General features: G+C 38.3%; 2 protein-coding genes, 1 non-coding gene and 1 pseudogene across 13 annotated transcripts in view; 1 reads left to right on the forward strand and 3 right to left on the reverse strand.

The window, feature by feature from the left end:
• LOC131516824 (olfactory receptor 4F21-like) overlaps positions 1-22,409 on the reverse strand; it is an 82,908-nt gene that overhangs the window by 23,932 nt on the left and 36,567 nt on the right. For 7 of the 11 annotated variants that reach the window (XM_058738326.1, XM_058738332.1, XM_058738330.1 and 4 more), the window contains one exon: positions 20,163-20,299. The exons of 2 other annotated variants lie outside the window; for them this stretch is intronic. The gene's annotated coding sequence lies outside the window, so the exon portion shown is untranslated. Of the gene's footprint in view, positions 1-17,251; positions 17,437-17,775; positions 17,858-20,162; positions 20,300-22,409 lie in introns of those variants that run through there. 2 more of the 11 variants (XM_058738327.1, XM_058738336.1) reach the window with 2 other exon arrangements.
• Positions 234-1,172, forward strand: LOC131516823 (olfactory receptor 4F6-like). Its single transcript, XM_058738324.1, has one exon. The coding sequence runs from the start codon at positions 234-236 to the stop codon at positions 1,170-1,172; it is 939 nt and encodes a 312-aa protein (XP_058594307.1).
• LOC131517931 (olfactory receptor 4K3-like) lies at positions 12,686-15,016 on the reverse strand (annotated as a pseudogene).
• On the reverse strand, positions 20,731-20,865 carry LOC131518524 (small nucleolar RNA SNORA17). Its single transcript, XR_009265193.1, has one exon. It is a non-coding gene; the product is annotated as a small nucleolar RNA SNORA17 (small nucleolar RNA).

The raw sequence follows: 22,409 nt of genomic DNA on the forward strand, positions 1-22,409 counted from the left end.
CCAGAATGTGGCACAGTGCCAGGTACATAGGTCTTCATGGTAGCTGCTCAATGAACATTTGTTAAATCAATAAATTATTGTATGACTTTTTTTCAAAGGACTTTTGTGACCAAGAGTGAAATTTTTTCTGTAATGTCAGAATTTGAAACCCAGTGACATCTGTTTCTTTCAATAGCTCTGGTGCATCCTTTTGTAATTATTTTTATTTGTTCCTTTCAGGTAACACAAGGTCAATGAATAAGTCAAATTACTCTCCAGTGTCTGAATTTGTGTTGCTGGGACTTTCTACCTATAGACCAGTGCAGCATTTTCTCCTTGCTTTCTCTGCAGTGTTTTATGTAACAATTGTTCTGGGAAACCTTTTGGTTGTGTTTGCAGTGACCTTTGACCCATTCTTACATTCCCCCATGTACTTCCTTTTAGCCAATCTCTCATTCATTGATTTGTGTTTTTCTACTTTAACAGTTCCTAAGATGATTCATAACCTATACTCTGGGTACAAAACCATATCCTTTCAGGGCTGTGTCATCCAGATATTTGCCCTTCATGTCCTGGGTGGATCTGAGATGGTCCTACTCATCGCCATGGCCTTGGACAGATATGTGGCCATATGCAAGCCCCTCCACTACCTGACTATCATGAGCCCACAGATGTGCATTTTGCTTCTGTCCGGTGCTTGGGTTATTGGCCTCATTCATGCAGTGGTCCAGGTAGCTTTTGTTGTCCATTTGCCTTTTTGTGGTCCTAATGAGATAGATAGCTTTTACTGTGACCTTCCTTGGTTTATCAAACTTGCCTGCACAGACACCTACAGAATGGAATTCATGGTTACTGCCAACAGTGGGTTCATTTCCATGGGCACCTTCTTCTTATTGCTCATCTCCTATATCTTCATCCTGGTCACTGTATGGAAACGTTCCTCAGGTGGTTTGTCTAAAGCCTTTTCTACTCTGTCAGCTCACATCACTGTGGTGGTTTTGTTCTTCGGACCGTGCATCTTTGTTTATGTGTGGCCATTTCCCACAGTGCCAGTGGATAAGTTTCTTGCCATTTTGGACTTTATGATCACACCCATTCTGAATCCCATTATCTACACATTGAGGAACAAGGACATGAAGATGGCAATGAAAAGACTGAGTAGTCAATTCCTGAGTTTGAGAATGATCTCCTAAATAATTCACAAGAGGACAAGTTACTCTATACATTTCCAGACAACTTCAAGTAATACAAATGCTTAAATAATAATACAAAATTTACAGGGTGCCTGGTGGCTCAGTTGGTTAAGTGTCCGACTTCGGCTCAGGTCGTGATCTCGCGGTCTGTGAGCTCGAGCCCTGTGTGAGGCTCTGTGCTGACAGCTTGGAGCCTGGAGCCTGCTTCAGATTCTGTATCTCCCTGTCTGTCTGCCCCTCCCCTGCTCACACTCTGTCTCTCTCTGTATCTCAATAATAAATATTAAAAAAATACAAAATTTGGGGTTGTTTTTTTCTAAAGTTACCATTTTATAATATTCAGAATAGATCACTGATTGTGAGGGTACATTGAACTATCAGATTAACTCTCTAGTTAACAAGTTGTTTGAAAACTGAATTAAAGCCCTAGGAAAAGTATGGGAAGTTGATGAAAAGCTTAGATTATAGATTTAGAATCTGCTGAAAGCATGGCCTCAGACATTAGACTGTCTGGATTCAAATTAATCTACTTGGAGCTAACATACTCAAACTTTTGAGGGAACTATGAATTATACAACTTTCCTTCAATTTAAACCTGGGATATGAATGATTCAATTTTATTGTTTTCTGAAAAACAAAAAATATATGAGAGAGTATTTAAATAGATACCCATTTGTTCCTGGAGGAAGAAGGAACAGAAAGGGAGTGTGAGGTTAATAGAATATGGATAAGGCAGTGTAATAAGGAAAGACTGAAATATGTGGGTGGGAAAACAAGAGGGAGAGCCTCAGAAACTGCGTGTTTCATATATTTGGCCTGTGGCTGCTACTCTTACCCTTGCTTGCCCAATTCCAATGGACTCATGCCATCTCCAGTTGGCTTAGGGCAGGGAAAAATGTATCTTTATTATAAATATAGAATATATATTATATTTATATATCTTATTTCACAATTTTTGAAATTCTGACTTAATGTCTGTGACCAGCCAATATTCTTTAAATGTCAAATAGATATTAATGTGATCATTTAATGGCTGATATTATTATTATCCAATAATTATTCTGTCCAAACTGTTTGTTGACAATTTTTCTCTAGTAACTTGTCTTGGGTAACTCTTTTCTTATTCAAGATATTGGTTTCAAGTATACATGTGCTTGTGCATTTGTGTGTATAATCTGTAGAAATTGCAAAACTAATTTAATTTATATTTTGCTTTGATAACAAGAAGACCAAGACAAATTCACTCCTAGAGTATAAAAGGACTCTGTGTCCTGAGTGTTTGTGATTCTTTCTGGTTATACAATCAGTAATATTTTATATTTTTCCTGTTCGTTATTACTTTGTTGTTTAATATTTATATTTGTAATGGATTCTTATTGGGTACAATACATTGAAAAGGACAAACATAAAGTCAGATTTCTGAGTGAGGAATTTGCCATACTTTTAAGGCAAGCGGAGAAGAGAGAAGACTAAATTTTTAAGCTCAAAAATTCTGAAGAATGGGGCACCTGGCTAGCTCAGTCATAGAGCCAGAATGTGCTGATTCTTGATTTTGGGGTTGTGAGTTTGAGCCCCACATTGGGTATAGAGATTACGTACAAATTAAAAATCTTAAAAAAAAATTCTGAAGGGCAAAAATTAATCACCTAAAATCTTTAAGACTGAAGAACAAGAGAACCATTAAAATCACAAGTAAAACTTGGAAGGGAGGGGCACCTGGGCGGCTTCCTAGGTTAAGTGTATCACTTAGGCTCAGGTCATGATCTCAGGGTTCAGATCCTCATTGGGCTCTGTGCTGTCAGTTAGGAGCCTGGAGCCTGCTTCAGATTCTGTGTCTCTCCCTCTCTCTGCTCCTCCCCCACTTGTGCGCACGCGTGCTCTCAAAAAACAAAACAGAACAACAACAACAAAAAAACCCATTAAAAAAAATAAGACTTGGAAGGGATATATCCAAGGAGCAGGCACAAATCACAAGTATACTGAGACTTGTAAAAATTACAATCTGATTCAAATAAGCTCAGTACTTGATTGGATTGAAGTGATTATAACAACATTTTATGCCTCATGGAAGAAACAGTAAATAGTTTCTGGAGGAATATTTTGTCAGATCTATATGATTTTTTTTTATAAAAATGTACCTAAAATACATAAAATAGGAATATGCAAAGAAGCAGAGATGTATGCCTCGTAATTAAGAGGAATATAGTTAAGAACAAGGGCAGCTCAATTGCTGAAATTAGTAAAGAGGAAAAAAAATCATATATTTTAAGAGAGATTACAAAGCCAAAAAAATAGAGAAAACAATAAAAATTTTAAGAGAAATGGAATATCGAAGAAAGAACCAAATATTTTAGAACTGTAAAAGCAACATGAAATTATGAATTTAAGTGGACTTAAAAACAGAGTGAACACAGCAGAAAGAATCAGTGGATTCAAAGACAAGTCAATAGATACCCATATTGATGTGCAGACATGTAAAAGACAAAAAAAAATCAGAAGGTATATAGGTATATGCGTACACATACACAGAAATAATAATTATTTTATATAAGGGTTTGTGCCTGAGACCCTCTCTTTTGGAATATTACAAAAATACACAGGACCATGTTACCTTTACAAAACAATTTGAAATTTGGAGCCCGGTCCCCTCCCTCGGAGCCCAGGAGCCCAGCAGCACTGCTATCTTCCTGGGCCAGCATGAATGCCCCTCAGAGCAGAGGGGGTGGGGGGCGGAGCAGCTCTGGCAGGAGGTGGACACTGGAAGGATCAAGGTCTCAGCAGGTGGCCGCAGAGTTCAATAGTACTGCATGTAGAATGCCTGTAAAGATGCCCTGCTGGTAGGTGTTCCAGCTGGAAGCAACCCCTGGAGCCCAGATTCTGGGCTTTCTTCTAAAGACTGTAGGGAAGAAGTTTGCTGAGGAAGGCTCTTAAGCACAAAGTGATGAATGACTGCCTCCCAGTCTCAAGAAAACGCTTTTCTCCAGCCAAACGACTTTTAGATATTTCAGATCTTTCCTGTGGCCTGGTCCTAGAGCCTAAATTCTACAGAAATTGATGAGTGTCTACTCAGATAAAGGAAACTGGCCAAAGGAGTAGACTTTAAATAATAATGGCCTGATTTGTTTTGTAAAGTGCTTTTATACTTAAAAATGTTACCACCAAATACACGTCTTTCATAAGTGAATTACTAGTGTTTCTATACCTGGAATATTATGTTTGTTTTATGGATGTTTACATTTTGGGAAGGAAAACATTTTTGTTAAAAATTTGAATATTTGTAATTTGTTTTTCCCAAGATTTTTTTTAATGATTATTTATTTTTGAGAGAGAGAGAGAGAGAGAGAGAGACAGAGTGTGAGCGGGGGAGGTGCAGAGAGAGAAGGAGACACAGATTCAGAAGCAAGCTCTAGGCTCTGAGCTGTCAGCACAGAGCCCAAAGTGGGGCTCCAACTCATGAAGTGTGAGATCATGACTTGAGCTGAAGTCAGACACTTAACTGACTGAGCCACCCAGGTGCCCCCCAAGATTTTTATACCATAACAAAACTTGTTCTTTTCTCATGAATTTACAGTTTGTAAATGAATACAAGCAAGTAGAAAATTGGGGGAAGAATAGGCTTTATTAATCAAATGATGTCTTGATTTTTCTAAATCTCTCTCTCTAATCATGAGAGCTGTGTTTTAGCAAACTTGTTTGGAAAGATTCATGTATATTAGATTACTCCATCCTGTGTATGCAGCAGATTTGGTCATTGTCTTCTTAATTTCCTCTATTTTATAGTTTTGGTTGTACCTTAAAAAAACACTATATTATTTCTTGTCTTCAAAATGTTTAAATGTGACCTTCAGAACATTGCAAATGATTAAAAACAAAATAATGTGAAAGTACTACAGCCTAAATGAATTCTTAATGTCACAAGTGTTTTACTTTGATGATGTACCTTTGATTTAATTGGGAACATTTTTAAAAGGATATTTGATTTGTGTTTGTAATCATCTTTGATGAGCTTGGAAATAAAATTTCTGCTCAATTCATCATTAAAAAAACAATATGAAATTTGAAGTATATCTGGATCCATGGGTTTCAGATAAGGAGATGAAAATTTTCATACCTTTTTGAAACACAGAGTAGGAAGAATTCTTAAGAAAGTTGTTGATGTGGAGCTAGGAGCCAATGGCCAAGAAAGAATTCTTGCGATGTTTTCAGTGCAAAAAGTGCTTTTATTATAGGCCTGGGACAGGACCCGAGGACAGAAAGGGCTGCACTTTTGCTGTATGAAGCTGGTGGTTGTATGCTTAGTGTATAAGGGGGAGGGGCCTTGCAAGGACTATTAGATCATAAATGTATTCTTCAAATTTCTACCTGTAAAATTACTTTTGCAAGATTTCTCTGGTGCTTATTATTCAGCTTGATATTAATTACTGGGGAGATGTACAGGCAGTCACGAGACCCTTTAAGAATGTAGGAACTAGAGCAGAACGGAGTCTCCAGAGCCAAGCACAGACGAGAGGCCCACGGAAGAGGGTAGGAAGGTGGCAAGGCGGTGTGCGCTCCACGGACTGGCGGGAGGGAGCCGGGGAGGAGGGGCGGCTCGCCCGCCAAGCGGAGCCCCCGAGTCTGGCTGGCAAAAGCGGAGGGGCCTGACGAACTGTGTTCCCACAGCAAGCGCGACTTAGCGACTGGGAGGTCATAAGTTAACAGCTCTGCTCAGAAAGCGGGAAGGCTGGAGGACAAAGGGAGGGAGAGCTGCTGAGCCCCCAGACGGCAGAGCTCAGCTTGGCGGGGAACAAAGGCGCTCGCCAGTGCCATCTCCCCCGCCCATCCCCAGCCAAAATCCCAAAGAGAACCAGTTCCTGCCAGGGAACTTGCTCGCTCTGCGCAAACACCCAACTCTGTGCTTCTGCGGAGCCAAACCTCCAGCAGCGGATCTGACTCCTTCCCGCTGCCACAGGGCCCCTCCTGAAGTGGATCACCTGAGGAGAAGCGAGCTAAGCCTGCCCCTCCTGCCCCCGTGCACCTTGCCTACCCACCCCAGCTAATACGCCAGATCCCCAGCACCACAAGCCTGGCAGTGTGCAAGTAGCCCAGACGGGCCACGCCACCCCACAGTGAATCCCGCCCCTAGGAGAGGGGAAGAGAAGGCACACACCAGTCTGACTGTGGCGCCAGCGGTAGGCTGGGGGCAGACATCAGGTCGGAATGCGGCCCCGCCCACCAACTCCAGTTATACACCACAGCACGGGGGAAGTGCCCTGCGGGTCCTCACCACTCCAGGGACTATCCAAAATGACCAAACGGAAGAATTCCCCTCAGAAGAATCTCCAGGAAATAACAACAGCTAATGAACTGATCAAAAAGGATTTAAATAATATAACAGAAAGTGAATTTAGAATAATAGTCATAAAATTAATCGCTGGGCTTGAAAACAGTATACAGGACAGCAGAGAATCTCTTGCCGCAGAGATCAAGGGACTAAGGAACAGTCACGAGGAGCTGAAAAACGCTTTAAACGAAATGCAAAACAAAATGGAAACCACGACGGCTCGGATTGAAGAGGCAGAGGAGAGAATAGGTGAACTAGAAGATAAAGTTATGGAGAAAGAGGAAGCTGAAAGAAAGAGAGATAAAAAAATCCAGGAGTATGAGGGGAAAATTAGAGAACTAAGTGATACACTAAAAAGAAATAATATACGCATAATTGGTATCCCAGAGGAGGAAGAGAGAGGGAAAGGTGCTGAAGGGGTACTTGAAGAAATTATAGTTGAGAACTTCCCTGAACTGGGGAAGGAAAAAGGCATTGAAATCCAAGAGGCACAGAGAACTCCCTTCAGACGTAACTTGAATCGATCTTCTGCACGACATATCATAGTGAAACTGGCAAAACACAAGGATAAAGAGAAAATTCTGAAAGCAGCAAGGGGTAAACGTGCCCTCACATGTAAAGGGAGACCTATAAGACTCGTGACTGATCTCTCCTTTGAAACTTGGCAGGCCAGAAAGGCTTGGCACGATATCTGCAGTGTGCTAAACAGAAAAAATATGCAGCCGAGAATCCTTTATCCAGCAAGTCTGTCATTTAGAATAGAAGGAGAGATAAAGGTCTTCCCAAACAAACAAAAACTGAAGGAATTTGTCACCACGAAACCAGCCCTACAAGAGATCCTAAGGGGGATCCTGTGAGACAAAGTACCAGAGACCTCGCTACAAGCATGAAACCTACGGACATCACAATGACTCTAAACCCGTATCTTTCTATAATAACACTGAATGTAAATGGATTAAATGCGCCAACCAAAAGACATAGGCTATCAGAATGGATAAAAAAACAAGACCCATCTATTTGCTGTCTACAAGAGACTCATTTTAGATCTGAGGACACCTTTAGATTGAGAGTGAGGGGATGGAGAACTATTTATCATGCTACTGGAAGCCAAAAGAAAGCTGGAGTAGCCATACTTATATCAGACAAACTAGACTTTAAATTAAAGGCTGTAACAAGAGATGAAGAAGGGCATTATATAATAATTACAGGGTCTATCCATCAGGAAGAGCTAACAATTATAAATGTCTATGCGCCGAATACGGGAGCCCCCAAATATATAAAACAATTACTCATAAACATAAGCAACCTTATTGATAAGAATGTGGTCATTGCAGGGGACTTTAACACCGCACTTACAGAAATGGATAGATCATCTAGACACACGGTCAATAAAGAAACAAGGGCCCTGAATGATACATTGGATCAGATGGACTTGACAGATATATTTAGAACTCTGCATCCCAAAGCAACAGAATATACTTTCTTCTCGAATGCACATGGAACATTCTCCAAGATAGATCATATACTGGGTCACAAAACAGCCCTTCATAAGTTTACAAGAATTGAAATTATACCATGCATACTTTCAGACCACAATGCTATGAAGCTTGAAATCAACCACAGGAAAAAGTCTGCAAAACCTCCAAAAGCATGGGGGTTAAAGAACACCCTACTAACGAATGAGTGGGTCAACCAGGCAATTAGAGAAGAAATTAAAAAATATATGGAAACAAACGAAAATGAAAATACAACAATCCAAATGCTTTGGGACGCAGCGAAGGCAGTCCTGTGAGGAAAATACATTGCAATCCAGGCCTATCTCAAGAAACAAGAAAAATCCCAAATACAAAATCTAACAGCACACCTAAAGGAACTAGAAGCAGAACAGCAAAGGCAGCCTAAACCCAGCAGAAGAAGAGAAATAATAAAGATCAGAGCAGAAATAAACAATATAGAATCTAAAAAAACAGTAGAGAAGATCAACGAAACCAAGAGTTGTTTTTTTGAAAAAATAAACAAAATTGACAAACCTCTAGCCAGGCTTCTCAAAAAGAAAAGGGAGATGACCCAAATAGATAAAATCATGAATGAAAATGGAATTATTACAACCAATCCCTCAGAGATACAAACAATTATCAGGGAATACTAGGAAAAATTATATGCCAACAAATTGGACAACCTGGAAGAAATGGACAAATTCCTAAACACCCACACTCTTCCAAAACTCAATCAGGAGGAAATAGAAAGCTTGAACAGACCCATAACCAGCGAAGAAATTGAATCGGTTATCAAAAATCTCCCAACAAATAAGAGTCCAGGACCAGATGGCTTCCCAGGGGAGTTCTACCAGACGTTTAAAGCAGAGATAATACCTATCCTTCTCAAGCTATTCCAAGAAATAGAAAGGGAAGGAAAACTTCCAGACTCATTCTATGAAGCCAGTATTACTTTGATTCCTAAACCAGACAGAGACCCAGTAAAAAAAGAGAACTACAGGCCAATATCTCTGATGAATATGGATGCAAAATTTCTCAATAAGATACTAGCAAATCGAATTCAACAGCATATAAAAAGAATTATTCACCATGATCAAGTGGGATTCATTCCTGGGATGCAGGGCTGGTTCAACATTTGCAAATCGATCAACGTGATACATCACATTAACAAAAAAAAAGAGAAGAAACATATGATCCTGTCAATCGATGCAGAAAAGGCCTTTGACAAAATCCAGCACCCTTTCTTTTTTTTTTTTTTTTTTTTTTTTTCAACGTTTTTTATTTATTTTTGGGACAGAGAGAGACAGAGCATGAACGGGGGAGGGGCAGAGAGAGAGGGAGACACAGAATCGGAAACAGGCTCCAGGCTCCGAGCCATCAGCCCAGAGCCTGACGCGGGGCTCGAACTCACAGACCGCGAGATCGTGACCTGGCTGAAGTCGGACGCTTAACCGACTGCGCCACCCAGGCGCCCCCAGCACCCTTTCTTAATAAAAACCCTGGAGAAAGTCGGGATAGAAGGAACATACTTAAAGATCATAAAAGCCATTTATGAAAAGCCCACAGCTAACATCATCCTCAACGGGGAAAAACTGAGAGCTTTTTCCCTGACATCAGGAACACGACAGGGATGCCCAGCCTCACCGCTGTTGTTTAATATAGTGCTGGAAGTTCTAGCATCAGCAATCAGACAACAAAAGGAAATCAAAGGCATCCAAATTGGCAAAGATGAAGTCAAGCTTTCGCTTTTTGCAGATGACATGATATTATACATGGAAAATCCGATAGACTCCACCAAAAGTCTGCTAGAACTGATACATGAATTCAGCAAAGTTGCAGGATACAAAATCAATGTACAGAAATCAGTCGCATTCTTATAAACTAACAATGAAGCAACAGAAAGACAAATAAAGAAACTGATCCCATTCACAATTGCACCAAGAAGCATAAAATACCTAGGAATAAATCTAACCAAAGATGTAAAAGATCTGTATGCTGAAAACTATAGAAAGCTTATGCAGGTAATTGAAGAAGATATAAAGAAATGGAAAGACATTCTCTGCTCATGGATTGGAAGAATAAATATTGTCAAAATGTCAATACTACCCAAAGCTATCTACACATTCAATGCAATCCCAATCAAAATTGCACCAGCATTCTTCTCGAAACTAGAACAAGCAATCCTAAAATTCATATGGAACCACAAAAGGCCCCGAATAGCCAAAGTAATTTTGAAGAAGACCAAAGCAGGAGGCATCACAATCCCAGACTTTAGCCTCTACTACAAAGCTGTCATCATCAAGACAGCATGGTATTGGCATAAAAACAGACACATAGACCAATGGAATAGAATAGAAACCCCAGAACTAGACCCACAAACGTATGGCCAACTCATCTTTGACAAAGCAGGAAAGAACATCCAATGGAAAAAAGACAGTCTCTTTAACAAATGGTGCTGGGAGAACTGGACAGCAACATGCAGAAGGTTGAAACTAGACCACTTTCTCACACCATTCACAAAAATAAACTCAAAATGGATAAAGGACCTGAATGTGAGACAGGAAACCATCAAAACCTTAGAGGAGAAAGCAGGAAAAGACCTCTCTGACCTCAGCCGTAGCAATCTCTTACTCGACACATCCCCAAAGGCAAGGGAATTAAAAGCAAAAGTGAATTACTGGGACCTTATGAAGATAAAAAGCTTCTGCACAGCAAAGGAAACAACCAACAAAACTAAAAGGCAACCAACGGAATGGGAAAAGATATTTGCAAATGACACATCGGACAAAGGGCTAGTATCCAAAATCTATAAAGAGCTCATCAAACTCCACACCCGAAAAACAAATAACCCAGTGAAGAAATGGGCAGAAAACATGAATAGACACTTCTCTAAAGAAGACATCCGGATGGCCAACAGGCACATGAAAAGATGTTCAACGTCGCTCCTTATCAGGGAAATACAAGTCAAAACTACACTCAGATACCACCTCACGCCAGTCAGAGTGGCCAAAATGAACAAATCAGGAGACTATAGATGCTGGAGAGGATGTGGAGAGACGGGAACCCTCTTGCACTGTTGGTGGGAATGCAAATTGGTGCAGCCGCTCTGGAAAGCAGTGTGGAGGTTCCTCAGAAAATTAAAAATAGACCTACCCTATGACCCAGCAATAGCACTGCTAGGAATTTACCCAAGGGATACAGGAGTACTGATGCATAGGGGCACTTGTACCCCAATGTTTATAGCAGCACTCTCAACAATAGCCAAATTATGGAAAGAGCCTAAATGTCCATCAACTGATGAATGGATAAAGAAATTGTGGTTTATATACACAATGGAATACTATGTGGCAATGAGAAAAAATGAAATATGGCCTTTTGTAGCAACGTGGATGGAACTGGAGAGTGTGATGCTAAGTGAAATAAGCCATACAGAGAAAGACAGATACCATATGGTTTAACCCTTATGTGGATCCTGAGAAACTTAACAGGAACCCATGGGGGAGGGGAAGGAAAAAAAAAAAGATGTTAGAGTGGGAGAGAGCCAAAGCATAAGAGGCTCTTAAAAACTGAGAACAAACTGAGGGTTGATGGGGGGTGGGAGGGAGGGCAGGGTGGGTGATGGGTATTGAGGAGGGCACCTTTTGGGATGAGCACTGGGTGTTGTATGGAAACCAATTTGACAGTAAATTTCATATATTAAAAAATAAAATTAAAAAAAAAAAGAATGTAGGAACTAGCAGGTATTTGATCCATATTGGAACTATGCAGGCTACAGATCAGCCTTCTGGGTTAAAGGTGAACATTTCCCTGCTTCTGTCCCTTATCAGTTATATTATATGTAGTAATGAACAATTCACAAACTTTGTGTATAATCCAGTTGCTTGCAGGCCATCTGAACCCTGGATAATTGAATGGATACTTTGTTCTAAAATCAGACTTTTTGACCTCACTCTCATAACACTTTTCCCTGCTTTAATCTGATATAGATAATGAACTTTCTAACCCATTTACAAATAAAAAGAGATGAAGCAAAATCCCCAAAGGTTGTTAGTATATCCATCTTTGTATTTAAATTAGCTCACCTTCTGAAGAGAATCATATTGTTTCACAGATGGCTAAAATATGAGGTTGCGGGGACAACACTCTCTTCAGATTATGATTATGATTCTTTTTTTTCTGAGGATGGTGAATAATAGTTACTACCTTTCCAACGGTCTCTTCAGATAAGGTAGCTAGAGCTTTAACTAATTGAGAGACTAATTTACCCATTATAAAAATAAAGAGCAGTATTCCATACACTGACCTGTTGATCAAAATTTAGAGATCTATGTCAAGTGCTTTGCTCAAAGAAATGCTTAGCTTAACAGGAAATTTTAAGATAAGGTGCTGAAGTAGCAACACGACTAGTAGTAAATAACATTAACATTGTTATTAATTTTAACTTATTCTGGAGCACAAACAACATCATAGTCATAGACACTGGCCAAATTTTCCAGACAGGAAATCATTTTGTATTCAGTGATTAGCAAGTGATTATGGAATAAAATAGAATTGACATAAAACTGTTACCTGTTTCCATATGTGACTTGGGGAATGCTTCCCAGTACCAAATAATAAGACAGGTATCGCTAATTTAGAGATCTTATAGTACACATTCTGTTAACATGAGGCCCTGAAATACAGAAATCCATATGCTAACATAATCTCTTAATGGCATTTTTGATTTCTTGGTTCCTTAGAGTGTAAATGGCTGGATTTAGGAGAGGTGTGATGACTGCATAAAACACAGCCAGAAATTTGTCCACCCAGGTGATGCTGAGTGGCCACAGGTAGTAAAAATGCAAGGCCCAAAGAAGAGCACTACCACTGTGATGTGGGCAGTGCATGTGGAGAGAGCCTTGAATGTCCCATCCTTAGAGCAAAGACAGATGGTAAACAGAATATGAGTAAGAGATTAGCAATAGAATGAAGCAAATGGTTGCCAGTACCCCACTGTCAGCATTTATCCACATTTCTAGGATATAGGTGTCTATGCAGGCTAGCTTGGTCACCAATGGAATATCACAGAAAAAGCTAGCCAGTTCCCTGGGCCCACAGAAGGGCAGCTTTATAATCACAGTGAGTTGGCTTATTGAATGCACAAAGCCAATGATCCATGATGTCACCATGAACCCAATGTACATTTGTCTGTTCATGATGCTGGAATAATGGAGTGGCTTGCAGATGGCCACATAATGGTCATAGGCCATTGACACAACCAGAAATATCTCACCCTCTCCAAAGAATGTCCAAAGAAAACCTGACACATGCAGCCTTCAAAGGAGACAGTCTTGTTTTCCTTGAGCAAGTCTGTGATCATTTTAGGGGTAGTGACTGAGGAAAGGCAGAAGTCAATGAGTGAAAGATTGGCTAACAGAAAGTACGTGGGAGAGTGGAGATGAGGTCAGCAATAATTAGGAACACGATGAAGATGTTGCCCAAAATGGTGATAAGATAAAGTGAAGAAAATATCACCAGGAGAAAGGCCTGGAGCTCCCATGAATTACAAAGCCCCAAAATAATAAATTCAGGCACCACAGACTGGTTTAGTTCTTCAGTTTTGTCTAGTTTGTTCTAAATTCACCTGAAGGAAAGACAGGAAATTCATTTTTCTGAATAACAGTATGTGAATCAAGAAGATTTCTTCTACATTGCTGATGGAAGTCTATACTAATATAATCAGTGTGGAAAAAAGTTTATCTTGTAAAGCTCAATATTGATGAATTCTGTGGTTCAGCAATTTCACTCCCATTTCTATACCCAAGATAAACTCTTGTATGTGTATGTAGAGAAATTTATAATAATCGCCATAAGCAAGACAATGGGATATTATTCAGAACTATAACAAATTACAACTATAAAATGATATAGATGTATCTTAGACATAATACTGAAAGAAAAAAAAGTCCAAAATGGATCCACTCAGTACTATTTATATAAAGTAAAGAGCAATGGAAAATAATGTATGTTTTGCAGAAAAAATATAAATGATAAAACTCTGTACAGAAAGAGAAGATGTAAGACCTAAGTAACCTTAAGTGAAGGGAGGTGAAAGGTAGGCATAAGGATGAGCATATAACCAGTTGTATGTTATCAATTATCTAGATCTTGTATTCGGTCATGTTTCCATCAGTGTAATTTTATCATTAAATAAACAAGCAAACACAAAATGGGCATGGAAAAATAGTGAGAGTATGTTATGAATCAAGAATTATGATCAATTTGGGATTCCTGGCTGGCTCAGTTGATAGAGCAGGTGACTCTTGATCTCGGGGTTGTAAGTTCAAGCCCCATGTTGGGTGTAGATATTACTTAACAATAAAAAATCTTTAGAAAAAAAGAATTATGATCATTCAATAAATACTGTAGACGTGAGGTAAAGTGACATTTTTTAAAATGACATTGTTAAGGGGCTGTATGTTAGAAAAATAGTTTCTATTTATAAATTTGAAAAACTGACACAATATTTAATACATTATTGAAGGTTAATTTTTTAAAGTTATTTATTTTTGAGAGAGAGAGAGAGTGGAGGAGGAACAGAGGGAGGAGACAGAATCTCAAGCAGACCCTGCATTATCAGCGTGGAGCCGGACATGGGCCTCAAACTCACAAGCCATGAGATCATGACCTGAGCTGAAATCAAGAGTCATACCCTTAACTGACTGAGCCACCCAGACACCCCGACTTAATTCTTTAATGAATAAATAGATGAATCAATCATTTTTTGAATCAATCATTTTTAAAAAGAGATATTAATACTATTTTGACAAAATGACAAAACTTTTTAACTAATGAACATAGTTAAGTGCAAGAGCAGATAAACTAATCAAATACAAGGTAGTTAAAAATCAGTTAAAGAATAAATGTTCTAGGCATAAAGAAAGGATAAATCATGAGCACCAGGAAGAAATATTCTCTGTTCATGAAATTCAAAGCTTATATAACCTGTAAGAAATTACTTATAGCCTGAAGTGTACCTCAGCCATCGTGAAAGGTTTAGTTTTGAATATCACACTTTAAAATGTGTATTAAAGCCATTTTGCCAGACGTGGTATGGGACCATTGAATATAAAATCTGGTGTTAGGTTTCTGATTCAAAACAAGATGGCTTCTGAGAAACTAAAATCTGGAAATCTCTGGGTGGACTAAAATAATCCAAAGTTTATAATTAACTCTGGGAGAGAGATATGCATCAAGTTACTTGAGGAAAAGAGTTTTTTTTGTGTGTGTGTTACAAATGGGAGTTTCAGAGTTTGGTAAATTACTTCATTTCCAACATATCCACAGGAAGCTATTTCCATTCAGTCTCATTTGCTTTAGCCTGAGAAACCATGATTTTTGAAATCTGTTCTTTCTAACAATCTTTGGCAGATAGTTCTTTCCAAACTATCTCTTGTAATACCAGGGTAAATGGAAAATATAAATTAATTATATTTCTTATCAACAAGTTAGAGAAACTTTAAGTTTTCCTTTAAACTAGTCATTTTGCTGCGTAAATTATTTTAAAGATCTAATAAACCTATAAAACTGGACAAGAGATTCATATTCTTTCTCTCTCTTTCCCTTTTTCCTTTTCTCTCTTCCCAGTTTCCTTTCTCCTTATTTTTTTCCCATATCCTTCTGATTGTTCCCTGACCTTCTCTCTTTCAAAAATTTCTTGATCTGAAGGGCTTTGCTGCAATGGATCAATTATCTCCAGCAGCCACTACTAGTTTTTGATGACTGGTGTTCACAGTCCTGTATCAAAGCTGGAAACCAGCTATACAGTATTTTTTTCATTTTTTCTTTTTCTATATAATTCAGAGCTGTAATAAACACTTTTAACCATTGTTTCATAATCATGATAATAATCATACTTATTTTACTGCTGAAAAGATGAGTTAAAAGGTAAATGCCCAAAAGGAACACAGTTAATAGTCTATTTGGAGTTAGCTTCTGGAAAGAATGTTGGTTTGGAGAAAAGTTCAGTTTGGCTGAGAACTATGATTTCTATGAATCAAAAATAATAAAACTCTTCATAAGATTGCATGTCCAATGAAGAGGTAATTGACATAAGAAGAAATATAAATGGTCAGTAGATCTATGAAAAGTATTCTCTGTATCTATAATAATTCTATTATTTTTCTTGGCACTAACTGCTTCTGGTTTCCTCTAATTTAGTCTGTTATCCTCACTGTTGTCTATTATAAAATTGTTGATGTTGTTTAAATCCACAAGAGTTACCAGATACCAGCAATAAAAATAAGGACAGAGTTATAAAGTACTAGATATAGGAGGGCCTTCTAATTTTCTAGTGTGGTCAACAAGAATTTATTGAATTTATTTTTACTATGTACTCTGATCACTTTTGGACACTATAGATGAAAAAATAGGTTCTGTAGGTTATACTAAAGAAGTAAAAGCCTATGCCTGCTTGCTCACCTAATACTTGCTTTAAAAGTTGTTAACATTATTTTAGTTGAATTACAAAAGACAAAATATTACTACTAAATTAACTATATTAATAGTCATATTAATAACACTGTTATAATTTATTTTCAATCATGTCCTAGGTGGGAGAATTAAATCTTGATTCCAAAGGTATAATAGTAAAATCAAATGACTTAAAGCAGAACTCCCCAAAGAGAATCAAAACTTAGGATGGGGTGCGGGGGGGAAGGAAAAAGGAAGAAAGGAAGGAAGGAAAGAAAGAAAAGGAAGAAGAAAGAAAGAAAGAAAAGGAAGGAAGGAAAGAGGGAGGGAAGGAAGGAAATTAGACAATACCTATTTTTTTGTTTTGAACTATGAATTTTAGGACCATGTAAAAACTAAGTCTCCCTGTTTCTTTCTGTGTCTGCCTGCTCTATCTCTCTGAATACCCACTGTATTTTCACCTACATTGTCCAACTTAATCTCTACAATAACCCCATGAAATAGGTCCTGAGGTTGGTCCCCATTTGTAACCTGTTAGAAGTCTCAGAACAGAGAAATAGTGTGGCTGGGGTGGGGAGTGGGATGCACACCCAATGTTTGTGACTCCAGTCCTTTCTCCTTCTTTGGTATCATTCCGCATTTCCTACTCTTCATTTCCAAAAGCATAATTCCATTCTCATGGTAACTATTGACTGTTACAACTTTTGAGAGATTTCATTCCATATTTTCTATCAGGATTTTTCCTGAGCTAAATTATTAACAGTCCATTTTTCCATGTTTGGAAATTTCTGTTATTTATGCCTACATACCTGTGCCTGGAACATAATCCAGAAAAAACTGTAGCCCCTGATGACTGTGGTGCTGTGAGAACCCGAATACTTCCTCAACCAGGGCATTTAGGGAGCTGTCAGACTGAATAGCAGGTGTTCTTTATGATGCTGTATGGAGTCCAGAAGTCCCAAATGTAGCTAGGAGAAGAAACCCTTGATATTTCTGGAAACTGCAAAAATTCCAAGCCATCCCAATTAGTATTAATGGAAATACAGTGTTAAAACATTGTAAAATTGTCTTAAATGTGATAGAGGAAGGGTTAAGGGAGTAGTTAAGAAATTTAGAGAGTATAGACTGTACCTTCTTATCAGAGAGACCCCATATTTGACCATATTTTTTCCCATGGATAAAGTATTGTCTATATTCTAACTAGAATCTGAAATAAACTCATATTGCAGCAAAACAAATAATCCATTTTCTGTTGTGACCAGTATCCATGTGAGAGTGTGAGGTATATATTCATTGTAGAGACTACCTTCTGGGGTAGGAAAATTTCACTTACCCAAGCTATCTATGCTCCTTTGGGACCTCTTAATTTCTGAGTTCCTCTGAATTGAGAAAATCACTTGAAAGTGTACCTTTTGCTAAAACCAAAGACAGACCTGGTCAGTGAAATTAATTTTAAAAGTTCCACTGATAGAAGTTAAGCACAGTTTTAAAACATTTCTTTGGCTAACTTTTTAATTTAATAATTATATTATTTTAAAATGAAATTGCTATTTCTAGTCCCTTCAGGAGCCAGATGACTTAGGTGAGTGGTCAGAGAAGACCAGTCAAGACAAATGAGCTGGTTGCCGATATACTCCACTTGTGTATATGACAGAACAGCCAGCCTTGAATTGCTGGTTTTGTGGGGTTTCAATGGAGGGTAGAAAAACATTTTGAAGTCTCGAGAATTTCTGTGGTTACATGAGCAAAGTTCTGGGTTTATATTGGGTGAAAGTCAACATTATTAATATTCTTTTAGGTAACAAAACAACAATGGAAGCCTACCTTTTTATTTTCACTTACAAAGTATTACGTAAATCAAGTATTCTTGATCAGAATGCAACGCTTTAGAGGTCTGAGAAGGAAATATGATAATATGTCTCTATCTGCCTTTTCTTGTTACTTTTGTTTAACCACACACACAAGTCTGTTCACGTTTTTGGTGGTTGTTTCAGTTTCCTTTTAATTCAATTACACAATTATGTGTACACATATCCACATATTTTTGGGAGGAGTCTTGTTTGTTTTTGAATAGATAAGATATAGAAATTACATTAAAGAAATGTACTTTAATTTGTTTAAAATTTATTTAAAATTAATTTATGCTTAAGTATCTTTCTTTCAATGGTGATTACTACTCTTAGAAAAACAAAGAGAAAACTTATTTAAAACATATTTCATTTTTTGTTCAAAAGTAAAGATATATTTATATTTTTTAATTTTTAAAAAATGTTTATTTATTTAGAGAGAGAGAGATAGAGAGAGTAAGCAGGGGAGGAGCAGAGACAGAGGGAGACAGAGAATCCCAAGCAGATTCTGCACTGTCAGGATGGAGGCTGATGCAAGTCTTGAACTCATGAACTGAACTGTGAGATCATGATCTGAGCTGCAGTCAAGAGTCTGACACTTAACTGAATGAGCCACCCACATGCTCAGGTAAAAGTATATTTTTAAAATGTTCTCTTCACAGTTTAAGGATGGATGCTTGGGGTTTGGAAAGCTAATGTAGAAAAACAATGAGGTATATAAGGATGGGATTGCTGGACTTGACATTAACTATGTGGATAGTGTCAGTGATGTGAATCCACTAGTCACCTTGGCTAAAGATCAGGCAAAGGAAGGTGGTATCTCAAGACACAGCCTAGAAACATCACTACGTTAAAGTATAGATGGTTATGTTTAAGGAATGGAAACCACATGTAAACCAGTAAATAAACCAGTTATTGTGTTGTGTGAACATTCTAGACAGTCTGGAGAATACAAACATTTTAAATTATGGCAACTACACTAAAATAACATTGAATATGTAGTGAAGCAGAGTTATATACCTTCACCTCAACCCCACGTTAGCTCATCAGGAAGAAGTGGCTGTGATGCAGTATATTGCAAACACATTCTGTTGTTTATTTCCTTCTCTTCTCTTGGTTAGAGAACATTTGCTAAATAGGCATTTCACTAGTCCTGACTGGTGGGGGACTCTACACAAGTTCCAAGCATTTACCAAGTATAGACTTCATAGTCACTATCCCTGTGTCTGGTACATTCTATGTAGGTATTGTGCTGACAGCTCAGAGCCTGAAGTCTACTTCAGACTCTGTCTCCCCCCCCTCTCTGCCCCTCCCCCACTGTTTCTCTCCCTCTCTCTCTCTCTCTCAAAAAAAAAAAAAAAAAAAGAAAGAAAAAGAAAAGAAAAGAAAAGAAAAAAGACTGAGGGCGCCTGAGTGCTCAGTCAAGCCTTTCACTTCGGCTCAGGTCATGAACTCATGGTCCATGGATTTAAGCCCCACATTGGGCTCTGTGCCGGCAATGTGGAGCCTGCATGGGATTCTCCCTCTTTCTCCTTCTCTCTCTGCCCCTCCCCTGCTCATGCTGTCTCTCTGAAAATAAATAAACAAAAAAAAAGTCTCAGAACAATTCCTATTGGATTTACACTATTCACTAATGTTTAAGGTGGAGGAAGGAGGTAAAGTTTAAATAATGATGTCTGCAAATGAGTTGTTGCCAACTTAAAAAGGGACACATGTGTATATATCACAGGGGATGTTAGGAAAAAGACATAGACATTCATTTCTTAAATTAGAATTCTGTATTATGTTAGGAAGGGCCATTCTAAGACCACTGACTCAAAAATAATTGTAATTTGGAGTTAAGTAATTATTACACAAAAAGGAATTTACTTACTTAGTAGTAGGTAGACTTGTTGAATGTTGGCCTGGATCTTCTCCCAGACTGAGCAATAGATTAGTGTCACTGAGGTCTCTGATCAGCAGACTGCTCATAATTTTGTTTGTGTTGACCACCTGAATTCAAATGGGCTTCTATGAAATAATAGGGGGGCAATTAAATTCTGTTCTTTTATTTGACTTTATTATTTTTTACCTCAACTGCTTGTTTGAAGAAAAAGTAGTAAATATTAAGGCAACTTAAGCTGAGTTGTTTTTCTAAGTTGTTTTCTCACCAATATTTGAAAAATACCTTTTTTTTTTTGTCTTGAGTAGTTTGGATAGACAACTAGATTAAAAATTCCAATGGCTTTTAACTTGTACTTCTGTATTTCTCCAGCTGCTAGGCAATGGGGCTCCTAATCCATTACAATGAAAAAAATACTGAAAGACCCAGCCTGATTAATATAATTATAAATAAGACCAAGACATCTATGAGCTAAGAATTGTTGTGCGCAGGTAATGAGGAGGGAAGAATTAAGCGGTGTAGTTATGGATGTGTTCCACTTCCTACATTTTTTTTTTCAAGTGTCAACCTATTAATCATTCAGATGTTCACCAGCCAGAACACTGGGCCTGGATAAGCCACTTTTCCTTTCTGTCACCTAATGACACAAATGTGACACAAAAGCAGCCATACCTGCAATGCCTCTTGGTGCAGTGTCTTTGGAAGATTGAACAATTCAAGTTTTATTTCCCTGTGGATGAAGGATCAACAGGCCCTGACTTAGGATATTGCACAGAAAGGCCTGAATCTGCAAAACATTTATACTTCAGGGTGAACTTATTCTAACACCAATGTGTCAGCTTATCTGAGACCCCAGGATGCTCATCCAGGCACTGAGTTTCCAGCAGGCAAACTCTCAGCAGGAAGGCCACCTTATTCCTCCTCCCTCTGCCTTTCTAGCATAGGAGGTGCACCTGCAGCATCTTGAGTCAGGCCGGGTCATGTCCAGCGTGGGGCCAAAAGTGGGGCTTGAAATCACAACCCGAGGTCAAGACCTGAACTGAGATCTTGGATCTCGGATCTCGGAGATCTTGGATGCTCAGCCAACTGAGCCACCCAGGCGCCCCCACTTCCTACATTTTTAACAGTACTATTTTGATGATATCCTCATAAGCTCCTAAGAGATAACATTTTTTGTGTTGTTAAGGATTATTTTACTTCTATCTTCAACTTCTTTCCATCCAGATATAGAAGCCTGGGACATATAAGGTTATGATTTCTCTAACCTACTGTTTTCAAAACAAAGTTTTGTTTGGTGGAATCCCACCTGCTTGGTGCCTATTAGTTTCTAGCCCATCATTTTCTAGCAGTCTACTCAAGGAAGAGACTGAGTTAAGACTGTATCTTATAAGAAGTACTAGATGTAAATATATGTAGTGTAGATCCCTTACCTTAAAGAAGGTGCTATTAGATTGGTAAGTCAACAGTGGTAAGACACTGAACAGCAGACGGTGGTATACAATTAAGGACTACAAATTTCAAAGGATTAAAGGTCAACATGGGCAGTACAGATTGGTGAAAGTACTGTGGGATATGGCTAATTTGATTGAATGATAGACTCTCCAAAGATACCGAGAGTAAGGAATGTAATATGTGAAAGAGGACAGTGAATGGTATAAACCGGGGAGCCCAGGCTTTAAAGACAGGCAAAAGTAGCCTGAAACTTGGCACTGTCACTTGTGAACTATGCGAATTTAGTCAAGTTACAAACTCTGAGCCTCATATTCTTTTATCTAAAATGGGATTCTTGTATTACCTTAATTTTTTTTTTTGTATATTTCTGGACAGTATCCAACCAAACTAGCTCAGGTAAACAAATAAATGCATAATATGTAAAATGGTGATAGTAGTGGACCCGATTTAGTTTATACAACACACCAGTATTCACTCTTGCCTTCCTTGCTTTCTTTCTAGCCCCAGTATCCATAAAATGATTGTCTTTGCCTCTGCTAACAACCAGGGGCCCAATATGGTTGCTTCTATAGATCCCTGATATCTCTCAGGCATGATAAGACATTGTTCTGTCTCCTTCTCAGACAAGAACTTAGAGTTTTGAGGGAAAATCAGATAGCAAACAAATACTTATGTAAATAAATAAATAAATAAATAAATAAATAAATAACTGAAAGCTGTACATAACTTCTGTGGAAGAAAAGGTATATAGTGCTGTGAGAGAGTGAAAGAGGAAATAATTTTTTA

This window comes from Neofelis nebulosa, chromosome 7, assembly GCF_028018385.1.
Source record: "Neofelis nebulosa isolate mNeoNeb1 chromosome 7, mNeoNeb1.pri, whole genome shotgun sequence".
In the NCBI taxonomy this organism is placed as follows: domain Eukaryota; kingdom Metazoa; phylum Chordata; class Mammalia; order Carnivora; family Felidae; genus Neofelis; species Neofelis nebulosa.